This window comes from Zosterops lateralis (assembly GCF_965231275.1).
Source record: "Zosterops lateralis genome assembly, chromosome: 12".
Classification (NCBI taxonomy): domain Eukaryota; kingdom Metazoa; phylum Chordata; class Aves; order Passeriformes; family Zosteropidae; genus Zosterops; species Zosterops lateralis.
The window spans coordinates 13,809,953-13,828,151 of NC_139772.1; the positions used below are offsets into that span (position 1 = coordinate 13,809,953).

General features: G+C 55.1%; 2 protein-coding genes across 2 annotated transcripts; both read left to right on the forward strand.

The window, feature by feature from the left end:
* The first annotated feature begins 270 nt into the window (after window positions 1-270).
* On the forward strand, window positions 271-6,822 carry LOC310914050 (uncharacterized protein). The gene is made up of 12 exons (XM_083869947.1): window positions 271-421; window positions 534-585; window positions 791-978; window positions 1,294-1,452; window positions 1,548-1,667; window positions 1,933-2,034; window positions 4,553-4,714; window positions 5,077-5,128; window positions 5,334-5,521; window positions 5,837-5,995; window positions 6,345-6,464; window positions 6,683-6,822. The coding sequence occupies exons 1-12, from the start codon at window positions 275-277 to the stop codon at window positions 6,794-6,796; spliced, it is 1,563 nt and encodes a 520-aa protein (XP_083726073.1). The 5' UTR covers window positions 271-274; the 3' UTR covers window positions 6,797-6,822.
* Window positions 6,823-12,005: 5,183 nt separating this feature from the next.
* On the forward strand, window positions 12,006-18,029 carry LCAT (lecithin-cholesterol acyltransferase). The gene is made up of 6 exons (XM_083869872.1): window positions 12,006-12,209; window positions 14,675-14,831; window positions 15,294-15,409; window positions 15,744-15,839; window positions 15,927-16,151; window positions 16,909-18,029. The coding sequence occupies exons 1-6, from the start codon at window positions 12,062-12,064 to the stop codon at window positions 17,529-17,531; spliced, it is 1,365 nt and encodes a 454-aa protein (XP_083725998.1). The 5' UTR covers window positions 12,006-12,061; the 3' UTR covers window positions 17,532-18,029.
* Window positions 18,030-18,199: the final 170 nt, after the last annotated feature.

Below are 18,199 nucleotides of genomic sequence, written 5' to 3' on the forward strand. Positions count from 1 at the left end.
CCTCACCCTCATCTTCTCCTGCCTTATGGCACTGGGTTTCCCAAGGACAGCAGAATTTGCCTGAACTCACCAAAGGTTTTTGCCCTTTGTATACAAGGACTGGCTCCCAGCCATGATCTCTGTCCTGGAGTCTGAAGGGCTGGAGCAGTTGCTCCTCCTGGATCCAAGGGTTGGTGTAAACCCTGAGTAGGTGGGATGTCTGCGGAAAATGATATAAGGAAATATAAGGGAGCAGAGCAAACAGTGACAGCTGGATCGTAGGAGGACAGGCAACATGGGAGAGCTGTGTGTCCACTCCGTTCTGGTGACTGGAGCCAACCGAGGCATCGGCCTGGGGCTCGTCCAGCATTTCCTGAGGATGCCAAAACCACCACAGTGGATCTTTGCAACCTGTCGGGACCCCAAGGGACAGAGAGCACAGGTGAGACTGGGCAGGGGGAGGCTGGATGTGACATGGGCTTTGCCTGGGAAAGACTGAGCCTCTGCACAGCCCCTCCAGCCTCTCCATGCCTACACAGTGCCCTCTCTTACAGGAGTTACAGAATTTGGCTTCCAAGCACCCCAACATCATCATCATCCCGCTCGGTAGGTGCCCCGAGGTGGGGATCCTTTGCCCCAGTTCCTCTGGCGAGTGCCCAGGCTGGGCACACCCTGGGAGCCCCGTGCTGGGAGGGAGCTGTGCCAAGGGGCTGGTGCCTGCGGGGCCATGGGGCACTGCCACCTCTGGGGGAACAGAGGGGACTCCACCACGGGGACACAGGCTCTGACCTCCCCTGTGTTGGCTCTGCAGAAGTCGCCGACCCTGCCAGCATCAAGGCAGCTGCAGCCAAGGTTGGGGAGCACCTGGGGGGCTCTGGGCTCAACCTCCTCATCAACAATGCTGGAATTCTGAAGCTGAACCCACTTGATAATGAGACACTGGAGGACATGAGAGAGGTTTACACCACTAACACAATTGGGCCCCTGCTGATGGGCCAGGTGAGTCCCCTGCACTACAGCACAGCTCCGGAAGAATCCCTTCCCTTGTCCTCAAGCTGGACATTATAGAGGCTGTGAAGGGCCAGTGGGAGGGGCTCCTGTCACTGCTCTGGTGCCCTGATGGGCTCTCAGTTCATGAGAAGTTTGTGGAGCCATGGGCTGGAGCTCAGGAGCTGGAGACAGACAGGCTGGGGCACTGGGAAGAAGAGAGGGTATGCCCCATTGCTGTTGCCAATATTCATTATTGTGAAAGGAGCTTCTCCCCTGCCCTGGGCCATGTCTGTGTGTGCTCCTGTCCCCTCTGTCTCCTCACAGACATTCCTGCCCTTGCTGAAGAAGGCTGCCCAGGGGAGCCCAGTCTCAGGGCTGAGCTGCAGCAAGGCTGCCATTGTCAATATATCCAGCATTGGCGGCTCCATCGGTTCTTCCTTTGGTTTTGACCTTCTCCAACGCACCTCGTACCGCTGCAGCAAGGTACTGTCACACCTTTGCTAACCCTGCCCACCTTTAGGATCTCCTCGCAACACCCATTCCCCTCCCACCACCATCCCTGCATTGTCTCCCTACAGACAGCTCTGAACATGCTGAGCAAGTGCCAGTCCCTGGCGTACAAGGAACACGGCATCCTCTGCGTCGCTCTCCAGCCCGGCTGGGTGCAAACAGACATGGGCAGCTCTGTTGGACACCCGGTAGGAATTCCATTGGGGCGGGGCTATCAGAACTCCCGTGCTGGTTTTCCATGTCCATGGCTTCCCTGCCTGCCCAATTGCTGTTAGGGAAGCTCCCCCTGTCCTGGTCCTGGGTGCTGGGTGTCCACATCCCCTCGATTCCTGGCTCTGCCCCTCTGTCCTGGTTGTTCAGGGTTTTCAGCTTTCCCCTCGAGTGCCTCCTTCCCCCAGCCTTGGCTGGGCCAGGGCCTCAGGCATGGGCTGCATCTCCCCCTCTGCCTCACAGCCCCCAGTGACAGTGGATGACAGCGTGCAAGGGATGCTGAAGGTCATCTCCTCCCTCTCCGAGAAGGACACCGGCACCTTCCTGGACTGGGAAGGGAAGGTCGTACCCTGGTGAGACACCACTTCAGGATCCTGGCAGCCAGAAGGGACCCTGTGCCACTGCTCCCACGTTTCCCACACCCTCAATAAATTCCTGCCAAGCACCTCCAGCTCTGTTGTGCATTGCCAGCTCATGAGATGGCCCCTTCCCAGATAGCTCACTCCTCATCCTGGGATTCAGTGGTGCCACAGCTGCCCTCGACTCACAGCTGTCACTGGCATCCCCATGAGTGTCCCATGGCACCGTGACTGCCCTCTGGAGACCTCCCCTCCAGGAGGCACTGGAGAAGCTGGAGCAGGGCCCCCCTCCTGAGAGGAGACGGATCTTCCAAGCCCCTGCAGGACTGGCTTTCCCCTGCCCAGGCTGAGCTGCCTGAGGGGCTGTGGGTCACAGGGACCAGCTGTCCTCTGCCCTCAGCTGGGGGATGGCTGGTCACAGGTGGGACAGAGGGACACACAGCGCTCGGGCAGAGCACAGGGATCCTGCCCCGGGCTCAGAGAGGGCTGGATTAAGGCTGGGTGTGGAGACAGAGCAGAGAGACATCGGCTGCCAGAATTTGCCAAGGTGGGGGGTACAGGGGGACCACAGGGGCACATGGATGTTGGGAAAGATGAAACAGGGAAACCTTATAAATATGATTGCTTAGCAAAAGATTCTGAAAATATGAAACCTGTAATCAAAATGAAAGCTTACTTTGAGTTGTAGGATACCGAGTCTTAGTTACTATATAACCTGAAGACAATAGCCTGGCCAGCTGAAGGAGAATCCCTTTTGATTGAACAATACCTTTCTGCTGGCTAAGGGATCCAAATGTCAATGTAGCAAAACAGAAAATCTAAAGAGTAGTTTTTAGAGTTTAAAATATAACACATGGTAATGTAGTAGTTCTTATAGGCTGTATGTAGATTCTATACGGTTTTGTGTCTTGTATTGGTTGGTCACTGTAAATTAGAATATTCATCACAAAAGGAGATATAAGATTGGAGCAAGGACCTCGCACTCTCTTGTCTTGGCTCTCCTACCTTTCGCCCACTTCTCTTCCCTTCTCTGCTCTTCTCTTCTCTCTGGTCCCTGCGCTCTTGGCTTTCCCTCACTCCTCTTCTCTCTTCACCCTCTTCACTCTCTGGTCCCTGCTCTCTTGGTTTTCCTCTTCGCGCTCTTGTCCTGGCTCCCCTCTTCTTGCCAGCTTACCCTCTTGTTCTCTCGTGCTCTCTCTCTGAGACTTCCCTTCAGCCGAGGCTGGTGGCTGAAGGGAAGGCCCTTTCTACCCACGACCCTTGCAATAAAACCACATATTCTAGAATATCTCAGGTTTGCAGAGTACCTTGTCCCTGATATCGGATGCTTCTACACATGTGGGTTGGGGAAGGGGAGAGAAGTTGCTTCCCAAGTCATTCTCTTCTTGAAGCTCCACAACCAAAAGCTTTGTCACCATGTCGTGGGCATCCTGGAAGAGGCACAGCCCTGCCTGCACATTGCAGGGAATGGGTGGGCAGGAGAGGAGACATTTCCCAGGCAGAAAGAAAATGTCTGTGGAGGTGGGAACTGGAACTTGGTCCTGGGACAAAGCATCAGCATGACCTGCTGGAAAGACTCAGTCCTGGCTGCTGCTGTCCTGGTCTCTGTGCTTCCACCTGAGAGAACCAGGCAGGGGGTGGGTGTCTGGGGCAGGGGGTGACCCATGGGCTCCCTCCCCTCCATGGGCACCATGTCTGGGACAGCATCTCCAGCACCTCCCCTGGCACCTCACCTTGCTGGCCCGGTACGGGTACATGGGGGCCTCTGGCACCCTGAGGCACAGCCCGATGGAGCCCAGTTTGGTGGAGATGTTGATGACAGCAGCCCTGCTGCAGCTCACACCCTCCTTCCCTGTGCCCCTGGCTGCCAGCTTCTGGAGGGGCAGAAATGCCTGATGCAAGGACACAGATGCTGCATTGAGATGTGGCAAGCCTGCCCTTTGTGTCTTGCTGGAGTGCAAGGCCCGCAGCTGGTGATGTGCTGGCCATGCAGGTGCCCATCCTTCTGCCAGGAGACTGGATCCCCTGGGTCTGCTGCCCTCCATGGGTGCTGTGTTACACTTGACAATCAGGGAATGGGCATTGGCTTGGAGGAGGCAAGATCAAGGCAGCGACTGTCTGCTCATGGCCATGTGAGGAATGTCCTGGCTCAGGGGACCAGGGAAGGGGCATGAGATCAACCTGTTCCCAGTGTTGTGTGGGTCTGATGTGGAAAGTTCTTCTTGTGAAGGTGTCAAGCCCATGTGAGCCACAGAGCTTACTATTGCCTTATGACACTGGGTTTCCCAAGGTCAGCAGAATTTGCCTGAACTCACCAAAGGTTTTTGCCCTTTGGATACAAGGACCGGCTCCCAGCTACGATCTCTGTCCCGGAATCTGAAGGGCTGGAGCAGTTGCTCCTCCTGGATCCAAGGGTTGGTGTAAACCCTGAGTGGGTGCGGTGTCTGTGGAAAATGATATAAGGAAATATTACGAAGCAGAGCAAACAGTGACAGGTGGAGCAGAGGAGGACAAGCAACATGGGAGAGGTGTGTGTCCACTCTGTTCTGGTGACTGGAGCCAACCGAGGCATCGGCCTGGGGCTCGTCCAGAATTTCCTGAGGATGCCAAAACCACCACAGTGGATCTTTGCAGGCTGTCGGGACCCCAAGGGACAGAAAGCACAGGTGAGACTGGGCAGGCTGGGGGGCAGTGGCTGTGCTGGGGTATGGGAGCTCTCAGGGTCAGGGAGAGATTGGAACAGGGAGCGTGTTTGCAAGTGTCTGGAGATGTAGTCAGGCATCTGGGGCACAGGGCAGCTGGACTGGCACACTGTGGGATCAGCTGTGCATGGGACGTGTGAAGGGAACATTGGTACTTCGTCATGGAGTCCTCCCCGTCCATTGCATTCAGGGCAGCTGGAGCATAGCGTGGGGTCCACAGCAGTGCAGGGATGGAGCCAGAGCGATGTGGGCTTTGCCTGGGAAAGACTGAGCCTCTGCACAGCCCCTCCAGCCTCTCCATGCCTACACAGTGCCCTCTCTTACAGGAGTTACAGAATTTGGCTTCCAAGCACCCCAACATCATCATCATCCCGCTCGGTAGGTGCCCCGAGGTGGGGATCCTTTGCCCCAGTTCCTCTGGCGAGTGCCCAGGCTGGGCACACCCTGGGAGCCCCGTGCTGGGAGGGAGCTGTGCCAAGGGGCTGGTGCCTGCGGGGCCATGGGGCACTGCCACCTCTGGGGGAACAGAGGGGACTCCACCACGGGGACACAGGCTCTGACCTCCCCTGTGTTGGCTCTGCAGAAGTCGCCGACCCTGCCAGCATCAAGGCAGCTGCAGCCAAGGTTGGGGAGCACCTGGGGGACTCTGGGCTCAACCTCCTCATCAACAATGCTGGAATGGCAAAACCAAAGTCCCTTGATAATGAGACACTGGAGGACATGAGAGAGGTTTACACCACTAACACAATTGGGCCCCTGCTGATGGGCCAGGTGAGTCCCCTGCACTACAGCACAGCTCAGGAAGAATCCCTTCCCTTGTCCTCAAGCTGGACATTATAGAGGCTGTGAAGGGCCAGTGGGAGGGGCTCCTGTCACTGCTCTGGTGCCCTGATGAGCTCTCAGTTCATGAGAAGTTTGTGGAGCCATGGGCTGGAGCTCAGGAGCTGGAGCCTGGCAGGATGGGGCACTGGGAAGAGGAGGGGAGATGCCCTAGTGCTGGTGTTGATGTTCCCCACTGTGGAAGGAGCTTCTCCCCTGCCCTGGGCCATGTCTGTGTGTGCTCCCATCCCTTCTGTTTCCTCACAGGCATTCCTGCCCATGCTGAAGAAGGCTGCCCAGGGGAGCCCAGTCTCAGGGCTGAGCTGCAGCAAGGCTGCCATTATCAACATGTCCAGCTATGCAGGCTCCATTCAGGATATGTATGTATGGGAATTTGGACAAGTTGTCTCGTACCGCTGCAGCAAGGTACTGCCAGATTTTGCTGGGGATGAGCCCAGACATTTTCCCCTCCAAATGATCACACTGGCTTCCAACCTCTCCCTCAGTCTGTGCCCCTCTCTACACTGTGACTGAGCTCGTGTTGGCCCCTGAGTACCCATCAGCACAGTTACATGCCTGGCCCTGGGTGCTCCCTCAGAGGCACATGGTCCAATTGGACTTTAACTCGGATGGGCATCCGCACAGATAGTGAGGGATCATGTACCCCAGAAAGTGGTTCCCTCTGCCCTGTGCCAGCCCCAGCTGTGGGGTCTGCACATGTCCCCTGCAGCTGCCTTTCCCCTCCCACCAGCATCCCTTCATTGTCACCCCACAGGCTGCTCTGAACATGCTGAGCAAGTGCCAGTCCCTGGCGTACAAGGAGCACGGCATCCTCTGCGTCACTCTCCACCCCGGCTGGGTGCAAACAGACATGGGTGGTTCAGGATCATTTAAGGTAAAAGATCTCATGTCCATGGTCTGGGAGAACCTCATTGTTCAGGAATGCAGAATTTTCTGGGGTCTCACGATGGGCTGTCTGAGAGCTCCTGGGCAGATACCCTGGAGGCACAGGAGGGAGGGAGATGACAATCTGGGAATGCTTCTTGCCCAGAGCAGTGATCTATTTCAGGGCAGACCCTTGAGCACAGAACTGTTTCTCCCTCTGCTCCACAGCCTCCCCTGACAGTGGATGACAGCGTGCAAGGGATGCTGAAGGTGCTGTCCTCCATCTCTGAGAAGGACACTGGTGCCTTCCTGGACTGGGAAGGGAAGGTCATACCCTGGTGAGATGCTGACTCAGGATTCCAACTGTGAGGACCTTTGCTGCTGCACCATGTTGTGCCTGTCTCTTAGTAAATTAATGTCCACAAACAATAAGTAGCACTGTGTGAGCCTCCATCCCTTGATCTTCTATTAACTAACACTGAGAGAGTCCTCACTGCTGCTTCGAGGGCTCTTCTAAGTTATTTCCGCATATCATTGAGCCAGATTGGTCTGAACATTTGATCTTGTCTATCTGGGGGCCTGGACACCATCCTGATAAGAATTTGACCCTCAGCTCATTCCAGAGCTCTCCCTTAGAACAGCAGCACCACCTTACAATAACTCAGGCACTCCTCCCAGTGAGTCCTTCCTCATTTGTCAGTTGAAAGTCCAAGCAGAGTCCTGTTCATCATTAGCTCCTCTATCACATTTTGTCAGGAAGACAAAAACTGACATGATCTTCCTGGCTTGCTTATGCTCTGCTGTGTTCCTCCAGCAGACATCAAAGTAATTAAAAACACTCATGAAGACCAAGGTCTCAAATGGGAAATCTGTAAATGCAGTCCTGAGCCCTCTCAGGGATGGGAATCTATTCTGTTTTCCTGTTAAATCCTGTCTGCACTTCTCTTTTTGGTGCCTGTGCCCCCTGTTCTGCGCTGGTGTGTGGAGGCAGGATAGGCTCTTGGTGTTGTGTGCATTTCCATGGGGCACACATAGCACTGAAGGCTCCACGATGAGCAGAGATGCCCACAGGTCCTCTGGGACTCACCATGGGGCTGATGGAGTGGGACCAAATGGGCACAAGGGGCCTCAGGGGCTATGGGGACACCAGGGATCCCCCACTGCATATCCTGTGGTGCATGGAGGGAGGGGGAGAAGGCAGCAGTGGGATGGTACCCAGGGGCTGTGGGCTGCCTTGGGTGTGGAGCAGGGAGCTCTCACCCCCACTGAGTCCTTTCTTCACCACCAGCAACCTGCACCAGGGCCAGGAACAGCAAATGCAGCCCTGGAGTCACCAAAGTACAATTGTGAAGGCATGAAGGGGAGGAAACATGGAGAAGGGTCATAATCAGGCAGGAAGGTGGCAGTGGGACCCTGTAGATAGTGGATGACAGGGGCCAGGGACATTCTGGATTACCCAGATGTCCCTGAGTGTATCCTTCCCACAGCACTACTCAGCTCCTCATGGAGATCATTGTCCCATTTGTTGAATTTTTAACTGAATTCCCTCAAATTTGTTGTATTGCACACAATGCTAAAAAGTTAATTAATTTCTCACCTCTTGTATCACTTAGATTTAGCTGAAATTTTTATAACCCTGACTTTGCTGTATTTATAGGATGATGGCCCCACTGCATAAGTCCCCTCAACAGCACTGTCCTTGGCAGCAGTCTCGTTTCCTGGGTGCCATCCCAGCACTGCCAGTGTTTTGCACCATTTAGGGCCCCATTCCAGGTTGCCAAGGCTCTGAGCAGCAGCACCAAAGTCCATTTGTAGCCTCCTTAATTAAACAGGATTTGCTGGCCAGGCTGTGCTGGGTGTCCATGCCAGGGGAGGGGCAGTGCAGGGACTTCCCTCGCCGTGGTCCCAGCCCGCAGCAGGACCCAGCAGGTGGCGGGATCTCCTCTGCTGTGATCGTATAGTGGTCAGTACTCTGCGTTGTGGCCGCAGCAACCTCGGTTCGAATCCGAGTCACAGCAACTTTTGTCAAGGCCGGGAGGGAGGCAGCTGTGAGGGGGTTGGCACAAAAAGACGCCTTGCCCTGGGAGGGGACACAAGATTGGATGGTCCAAGAGTGACCAGACTCATACCAACAATGATTTCCCCACCTGTAGTCACTGTGCAGGGTCTCTCCAGTGAGGCTGCAGTGACACTTCTGGGAAAGCACTCCAGCTTCTCCATTTTGCAGGCAAACTTGTGAATTTAGAGGAATTTGCCCAGCCTTCCACGTTCCACTTCCTCACAGTTTTGCAGAAAAAGGACCAGAAGATGCTGTGGCTGCCCTGCAGAGTGAGAAGAGGTGGGAGGCAGCAGCATGCCCAGCTCCTGACTCCCAGGGCATGAAGATAACCAGATGGACATCCTGCTGCTGGCACTTCCTGCTCGAGGAGAGCGGGATTTTGGTTGGAGGACCTTCAGGGATGCTTTCACATCAGAGGCACAACCCCCCCAGAGCTGAGGGGTGACAAACTGTAGGTTATGGGAACTCGAGGCCTCGTGGGCACCAAGAAGCAGGTGGAGATCTCTGTGTGCGCCAGGAGATGCTTTAGCCTGGGGAAGCCTCTTAAACTGTTGCTTTTACCCTTCTGGAGCCTCAATGGAGTCACCCTGTTTGCTTGGACTTGGTGCCCTCTCCTGACAGCTGCGCAGAACTCACTGTGGTCGGCAGCTTTCAAAAGAGAAGTTACATAAGGTGTGGCACAGGCTGTGGTGGGGAAGGCACCGCCCAAGCAGTGGCTCTCAACCCACCGCTGTGGGGGCATCTGAAAGGCTGCAGCACTCAGGCAGATGGGTTCAGGCATCTGCAGGGCTGGTGCTTGGGAAAGGGAGAGGGTGGATTTTTTTTCTGGCACAAAATAAATTTCTTTTCTTTTGTATCTTATCCAGAGCAAGAAATGAAAGGGCGGGGCGGGGGGGAATCGTTGCACGTTTACTTTTGGGATTTGCAGTTTATAGGGCACTTACTTGTACGACTTCATACTCCTCCAATATTCATTTACCGAAAACACATATCTCTTTACGTAGGGAAAGCTCAAAAAGCATTTTTTCCTTCTAAAGTTAATACAGGAGGAAGAGAAAGCAAACATCCGGAGAAGTTGCCCATTAGCAGCAGCAGTGCCTGCCCCACTTTTACCCAGCTGAGCAGCAGAAACACAAGGAAATACATAACTTCTCATTCCTATTTTCTTTTTTCTTTTTTCTTTTTTCTTTCTTTCCACAGAGAGTCAGTGTGATGTGTAAAGCCGTTAAACTTACCTAAAAAATAATTGACTATTGCTTGAGCAACTGATGTATGTTCAGTTATTTTAAAAAACATACTTTTTATACTTTTTTTTTTTTTTTTTTTTTTTTTTTTTTTTTTTTTTTTTTACATAGGACAGGGGATATTTTTCATCCAAAATTGTTTGATTTTCTGTTAAAAGAGTTTCTATTTTGCAAAAATATCCTGAAGTGTCTACACACCCACGGGGCAGTCCAGGGCTTGTCTGAGGCAGTGTGATGGCCCCACGAGTCACTGCAGCCTCTGCTCTCACATGAACTGTATTCCCTTAAAGTGTCTCCTGATGTTCAGCTGGAGCCTCAGTGTGTGCCCATGGCCTCTGGCACTGGGCACCACAGAACAGAGCCTGGCTTCCCTCCCAGGAGAGATGGCTCCAGTCCCTTCAGTATCTTCACAGAGGTCGTCACGAATTTAAAAAAAAAAACCAAAAAAACCAAAAAAACCAAAAAAACAAACAAAACAAAACAAAACAAAACAAAAAAAAAAAAAAAAAAAAAAAAAAAAAAAAAAAAAAAAAAAACCACCACCAAACCATAAAACAACAAACCACCAGTTGCCAGCAGGAAACCAAACTTTGGTGTTCAAACTTTAAGAAGAACACTGCCTGAAGTCAGTTGGGGCACCCGAGCACCCAAGCCCCTGCATCACTTTTGCCCCAGGCAGCACCGTCCTGGCAGAGGGAGGTGCCGCTCCTGCCCACGGGCTCCTAAAGGATAAAGCCACCGCCTGAACAGGGGCTTGAACCCTGGACCCTCAGATTAAAAGTCTGATGCTCTCCCAACTGAGCTATCCAGGCTCACATTTGGGCCCATGGGGGGCATATTTGTGACATGCAGGGGGGACCCCGATTTCCTGCAGCATTGCCGGGACAATGTGGGGACCCGCTTTGATATTTCCCACTCCCACACCACCCCAACGGGGCTGCCGGCCCAGCCCAAAGCGAACACCCGACCCCTGGGAATGTCCCTGGGCACGGATGGGGCGCAGGGACGCGCCCCGGGGAGATGCCGGAGCCGCGGGGACGCGCGGGCGGGGAGGGGAGCGGGACGCGGCGGGAGCGGCTGTGAAACCCCCGCCGCCCGCCGGGGGAGGCAGGAGGGGCCCGCGGGGGACAGGAGCAGCAGCGGCGGCCGTGGCCGCACAGGGGCCCGGGCTCTGCTCTGTGCCTGCAGCCCCTCGGCTCCAATCCGAGTCCCAGCGGCGATTTTACAGGAGCCGCGTTAAAGCGGGAGGGAGGCGGCTGCGGGGGGTTGAGTTGTGTATACCGAGCTTGGATGGGAACCTACAGGCGCCATCCCACATATTCTATTGCTCTTCTCCCCCGTTATTCAGGAAGGGGTCGCTCTGCCCCACGGGGAGCCCTCCCTATCCGCCAGCCCACCCACCAGTGCCCTACAGCATCCCTGTCCCACCTCAAATTTCCCTGGGAGGAAGAAGACATCTTCCCTACAGCAGGAGAATATGATGTTGCCCCATCTCTTGAAGTGTTCAAGACTACATTGGAGGGGGCTTGGAGCATCCTGGTGTAGTGGGAGATATCCCTGACCATGGGAGGGGTTTGAAATGAGATGAACTTTAAGCTGCCTTCCAGCCTGAGCATCCCTTGTCCCTGAAGGCCCCCAGTAGCCAGTGCAGGCTGAAGTTGCAGGTGTTTCCCCCAGCTGGGACTGTCACAGAGTGGGCCTTCCAGTGGATACTGGGAGGATGCTGCACGGGGCAGGGGCAGTGCCCAGGATGGCACTGGGGAATGTGGCACTGCCATGTGGCACAAGGAGTTACCCAGATTTGTCTTTTGCTCTGCCAACCCGTCCATCTTCTCCCAGATACCTGGGGTCCACCTGGCCACGCTGGCAGCACCAGCATCCCCTGCCAGGGGCAGGAGGAGTGGAGAGGGGCTGCATTCACCGAGGCAGGGAGTGAGCAGCCCTGGGCAGCCGTGGGGTGTTACCCCTAGAGAACCATGCAGGGGCAATAACGTGGCAGCCACCTCCCCAGAACATGGCAAAGGGACACTGAGGCACTGGGAAGCTGCTCAACCTGCAGCACCCCTGAGCAGGGCTCTCGGGCACTCACAACCCCATGGCACCGCTGGGCTGGTTTTGACAGGCCATGGCTTGTCTAAAAGGCCAGTCCTTCGTCCCTCCCTGTCCCTCCTCCTCCTCCTCATGGCCAGCCCCTTGCAGCTCTCCCCTCCCCTGCAGCCCGGGTGCCTCTTGGCTGGACCTGCGTAAAAATTATAAAAGGCTGTTTGGCTTGGAGCCGCCCGGAGGATCCCGGCCGAGCCTGCCATGGGGAGCAGCGGCGCCGGGGCTGTGCTGCTGACGCTGTCGCTGCTCCTGCAGCCCACGTCCCAGTTCTGGCTCTTCAACGTCCTCTTCCCACCCACCACCACCCCCGAAGCTCCCCCGACCAACAGCACACCGCCCGTGGTACTGGGTAAGGTCGCGCCGGCACCGTGCGGGGTGTGGGTGGGCGCTCTGCCTGCCGTGCAGCCCCCCAAAGCACTCTGAGGATGGGGTTCTGTGCCGCTGGGGGCTCGGTGGGTTCTGGCTGCAATGGTTCTTGGCTGTCTGGATTGGAGCCACCAAGTGAGGGTGTCACACAGCTCCTCAGTCCCCTCCCATTCACTGGGATAGGGACACAGGGCTGGCCGTGCCCAGGTAGAGCTTTCTGGAGCTGACGGGATCGACTGGGCACTCCAGAAAGCAAATGGGTCTCTGATATCTCACATCTGGGCCATAGGGTGTTTTAGGGCTTTTTTGGGTCTGGGGAACTCTGCTGGCAGAGGGACAGGGGCTGCAGCACAACCTCTTCTGCCACTTCCCAAACAGACTGCCATTGGTGCAGTGGATGGATCCACCACCTCTCACTTTGTTGAAGCCCACTCCATCCTGTGTCTTCTCCCACTCCCTGGAGATGGCTAAGTCATCCTCTGCCACTGCAAAAGAGGATCCATCTCATCCTACCCAATGCCAACTCTGACTGGGGGCAAGCCAGCAGGAAAAGGACACAGGGAGATTAAAGGAGATGTGGGGGCATCATCTCAGGGAGGTGGAAGCAGCCACCACCAGCTGGTGCCTCTGTGCTGCATGGCTCTGGCTTCCTCTGCCCCTGTGCCATCACCAGGCACTTGAGTTCAGGTTTTGCCATGAAAACTCTGCTGAGCAGAGTTGGGGTTTTTCTTCTTTTTCTTGAATCATGATGAGTTTCCCCTTAAAAAAAGAGAAGAGAAAAAGCAGAAGATCCCTCCCTGCTACATTGCCAAGGGCTGACCCTGTAAATTCCCTTCCCAGGGGCATCAGAGGGCACAGGCCTCCATGTCCTGGGGTGGTTAGAAGACCTTGGGCCACTGTCACCAAGGTGCCTCTTTTCAGGATTACCTGTGACAGTCGGAGCATCTCCTTTTGTCCCCAGTAGCAGCCTCAGGCCATGTCCCACGCCCAGCCAGACCCGGATGCCCCTTGTGCCGCTTGGCTGCTCCTCCTGCTGCTCGGCATCCGCCAGTAACCCATCCCCCTGGGCCCGGCGTCCCGGAAACCCCCAGTGCCCTTGGGACCACTGATAACCCCTCTGCCCTCACAGAACTCCCTTAATAATTACCTAATGTCCTCTGGAAGAGGAGGCAGAGCTCAGGGCTGTATGCCAGGGGCAGGGGGGCTGCCTGAAGGCTGTGCTCCTTCAGGGGCTGTCAGAGCAGCTCATGATCCTGCTCCTCTTGCTGGCCAGGGAAGTCCCTTCTGTCCACTCCCTACCAGGGCTCTCCTACACCTGTTTGATCCCCATCCAGGTGCTTTGAAGACAGGATTAGACCCTCCCCGTACCCCTAGGGACATGCCACAGGCATGAAGGAGCTGTAAGGCTCCTTGGTTGAGAAAGGTTGAGAAAGGTAACTGCTACATCTCCTTCCTCTCTTGCATGGCATGAGGCACTGGTGGCCCACACTAGCCCCAGCCGGGTATTGCAGGCAAGTCCTTGGACCTGCTGGGGCCTTGGGACTCGTCACCTGGTGCTCCCATTCCACCAGGTTCACTGTCCCCTGCAGTCATTCACCTCTTGTCCTCTCCCTCACAGTCAGTGCTGGCACCAGGATCCAGCTCTTTGCTCCTACACACAGCTGGGAGTGCTCTCCATGGTGTCTGATCCCAGCACAGGCACATCTCTCAGGGCAGCAGCAGGAGGGGTGTCCCATCCCTGCTGGGAGCCACACTGACGCTCCCAGAGGCACACCAAACACCCTGGTGACTCTCACCCTCCACTGAGAGAGGCCAGGGCACACAAATGAATTCTCTTAAAGCTGTGCTGTGTTTCCTGGACACACCATTCCCACTGAATTTCTTCACAGTACAGTTCTGCTCAGCACTGGACCATTTCAGAGACCTTGTTCAGCCTGTATGGAGGATTTAAAATTCGGGAAACTCTCTCTGGGAGCTCTTCATCCCTGAGCTGCCCACTACCCCAGGATGAGTTGGCAGGACTGCATTAGGAATGGGCAGTAACAAGCAGCACCAATTTCTTCCCCCAGGCTGCAGCAAAGAGAGGAGGGTGGAAACCCATCCAGGGAGGGGGAATAATCTAGGATACTTTGTGCTGCTGGGGACTCACATGTTTGAGCCAAGGGTGACAGCTTTGTGGGTAACAGCTTTCACTCCATGGAAATACAGCTCTAGGGGTTCCCAAGGATGTTTTTGTGCTCACCCAGCACCTCAGTTCCAAGCACCCTCTCTCCTGTGCAGAGCAGGTTGTTCTCCAGGGGTGCTGCTCCAGCAGGTGCCCAGCCATCCCCAGGTAACCCCAGGGGAGGACTGGCTGGGGAGTGGGGTAAGCGCCAGGTTGGGCAGCCCCACAGGGTTAGTGGGATGGGGTTTGTAACTGGCTCTGCTCTCCCTCTGTGCTGCCTCCAGTGCCTGGGTGTCTTGGGAACCAGCTGGAAGCAAAGCTGGACAAGCCAGATGTGGTGAACTGGATGTGCTACCGCAAAACAGAGGATTATTTCACCATCTGGCTCAACCTCAACACCTTCCTGCCACTGGGGGTTGACTGCTGGATTGATAACACCAGGTACCATCCAACCCTACCCTGGGAGCTCCCTGGGGAAACGACCTACCAAAGATCCCTTCCCTCTCCTCCCCCTGGCCACGATCTAGCACACGTGGAAAAAAATGGGAGGACTGTGGGATTGTTTGGGAACGCAAGTGACTGGCTACTGCTCTAAGTATCTGTCCCCTTTCCATGTCCCTGCCATGTGCTCAAGCCCAACCAGACCACCCTGAGCACCCACTGAAGATGCTGCCATCCTGCCTGGAGCAGGGGTGAGGGGGCTGTGGCAGCTAGTTCCATCAGAGCCTCCTGTCCCAGGATGCCAGGAGAGCAGAATGGACACTGGCTGGGCTCCAGTGCACCTCACATCCACACAAGGCTTGGAAACAGCCAGGTCCAAGCTGCTACCTAGTGATCCTGACCCCAGCCCATGTTCCCCATGGGGACATGGCTCTTCTGCCACCTCTTGTCCTGTCCCCACAGGGTGGTGTACAACCGAACCTCTCGGAAAATGTCCAATGCCCCAGGGGTGCACATCCGTGTTCCTGGCTTTGGCAAGACCTATTCTGTGGAATACCTGGACCAGAGCAAGCTGGCAGGTGAGAGGAGGACAAGCCAGGGTGTCTGGGGATCCCATGCACTCCCTTCAAATGGAGAGGTGTCCCCATGTCTCCAGCAGGGACTGTTCTGCAGAGAGCCCAGGGCCCTGGGAGTGAGGGACACTAGCCTGGGGCACACACTCCAGTTGAGTGCTGGCAGGGACCACCCCATCCTCGACCCCAGTACTCAATGGGATGCACAGTCACTGGAGCTGGAGCCACTGAGCTACAGGGCTTACCAGGGAACATTTTGACCATGACCAGGACTAGAATAGAAAAAGTTTTACAAGAGAAGACCACAGACCTAATTCTCATTTGTTCCCTCTGCCCACAGGCTACCTGCACACCATGGTGCAGAACCTGGTGAACAATGGCTACGTGAGAGACCAGACGGTTCGGGCAGCCCCCTACGACTGGAGGGTTGGACCCCGTAAGTCTGGAGGTTGTGGTGAGGCCCCCCAAGCACAGAGGGAGGCAGGATGACCCTCATACCATCATGCTCCCTTCTTGTCCACAGAGGAGCAGCCTGAATATTTCCAGAACCTGAAGGCGCTGATTGAGGAGATGCATGATGAGTACCAGAGACCTGTCTTCCTCATTGCACATAGCATGGGCAACCTGCACGTCCTCTACTTCCTGCTGCAGCAGACACAAGCCTGGAAAGATCAGTACATTGGGGGGTTCATTTCCCTGGGTGCCCCCTGGGGAGGCTCCGTCAAGCCCCTGCGTATCCTGGCATCCGGTGGGTGACTCCTTGTGTGCAGATACCTCTTCATTTTCTTTCCCTCCTGCAGAAATGGAAGGGTGGTGGTAGGCAGGGAAAGGGCACAGTGGTGAAAGACATTGGGGGACCCAGTTCCTCTTTAACCTCTTTGCAGCCTAGAAAGCCACAATCACTTGCCAAATGCTGACAGTCCAGAATATCTACAAGTCACAAGTCCAAAAACACATGAGATTAAAAATTGTGTGCTTGGAGGTTTTAACATCTGGCCCCTTGCATCACCCTTAAGTCACCTGCTAATATTTTTCTCTGTTGCCATAAGAACAAGAGATATTTTTAAGGTCATCTGAGGTCATTCCATGGTCTTAGGACTCCAGACATACCAAAAATGCCAAGGGTTGAAGGAAACATGTAAGTTGGCCACCTACTACTGCTCACTCCTCTCCCTGCAGGCAGGTGTGGAGGTGCCAGGGTTGCAGGGAATGTTAAGGGCTGGGTTGATCTGTGCCATTACACATCCAGGTTTGTCTGCCCTCTGAGCAGCTAGAGATATGGAGAGAAGACTTTGGAAGGCTGGTCTTGATATCTGCAGACAGGGGTAAGGAGAGGACATAAAGTTATGGTCAGGGCAGGGCTAAGGAGGGGAAGAGCTGAGCTGGAGAAGACCAGGGGACAGTGGTGAGTCACTGTGGGGAGGGCTGATCCCAGCTGCCCCAAGGCTCCATCTGTGAGGGGACATTGTGGTGCCATTTGCGATGAGCCCCTGCGTGTCCCACAGGTGACGAACAGGGCATCCCACTCATGTCCAACATCAAGCTCCGTGAAGAGCAGCGCATGACCACCACCAGCCCCTGGATGTTCCCCACGACCCTGGCCTGGCCTGAGAGCCACGTTTTCATCTCCACACCCTCCTACAACTACACCTACCGTGACTATCAGCGCTTCTTCACCGACGTCAACCTGGAGGATGGCTGGTACATGTGGGAGGACATGAAGGACTTGTTGAAGGACTTACCCCCTCCTGGGGTGGACACATATTGCCTCTACGGCACAGGCTACCCCACTGCAGAGACATACGTTTATGATGAGCGTTTCCCTTATGAGGACCCTGTGAACATAATTTATGGTGATGGGGACGACAGTGTCAGCACACGCAGCTTGGAGCTGTGCAAGCGATGGCGGGACCAGCAAAAGCAGAAGGTGTATGTCCAGGAGCTGCGAGGTGCCCACCACTTCAACATGGTCTTCAGCAACCTGACACTCAGTTACATCAATGAAATCCTGCTGGGGAGCAAAGAGGAGCAGGGGGAGGCAGAGAAGGCGAGATTCAGCCCAGAGGCTGGGAAGTTGGGGAAGATCCTACGTGAACACAAGGTCCTTAAGGAGCCTAAAAAGAACTGAAAGGATGGAGGGCCAGCTTCCCTCCATGATGGTAGGCACCACAAACTGTGTGCAGGGGAGCAAAGGACTTGGAGCTGAGTTTGGAAGGAAAATGAGCAAGACCAAGAGCTCGGGTGGATGGGCTGGCACCCACTTCCACACTGATTGGTTCTTCTTTTGGGAATGGTGATTTATTTTATTTCAGAGGCTTGTCACTTCCCACTAGCGGGTGGATAATTAACCATGCTGCCAGCTCATTAACATCACACTCGTGAATTCCAGCGTATGCACAAGCCCTCATTCTAGCAGGCCATTTTTAGGCACTTCAGAGGCTGTGGACCTGTGGTGCTGTAGCTTCTGCTCACTTGGGACAGAGCAACTCGCATAACAAAAGAGCAGGCTCTGATTTACCAGGTGGTCACAGAGGTAGCATGGGGGTGGCAGAGTAGGTATGGCTTACCCAGTCTCCTTGGGCAAGACCAACTTGAAATCAGCAGATTTACAATATAATAAACACACTTTGCTTCTGCATGCTGAGCTCGCCTTGTCTTTCAGAGCTGGATGGTGAAGCCAGCCATAACCGAAAGGTGAGGTGCTTGCTGCCTGCAGGCACTCCAGGAGACAGGGCTTTGGGAAAGACCACGAGGCCAATGATGCAGCTGGGGTTGGTGATGCCACCAGGGCTGGCA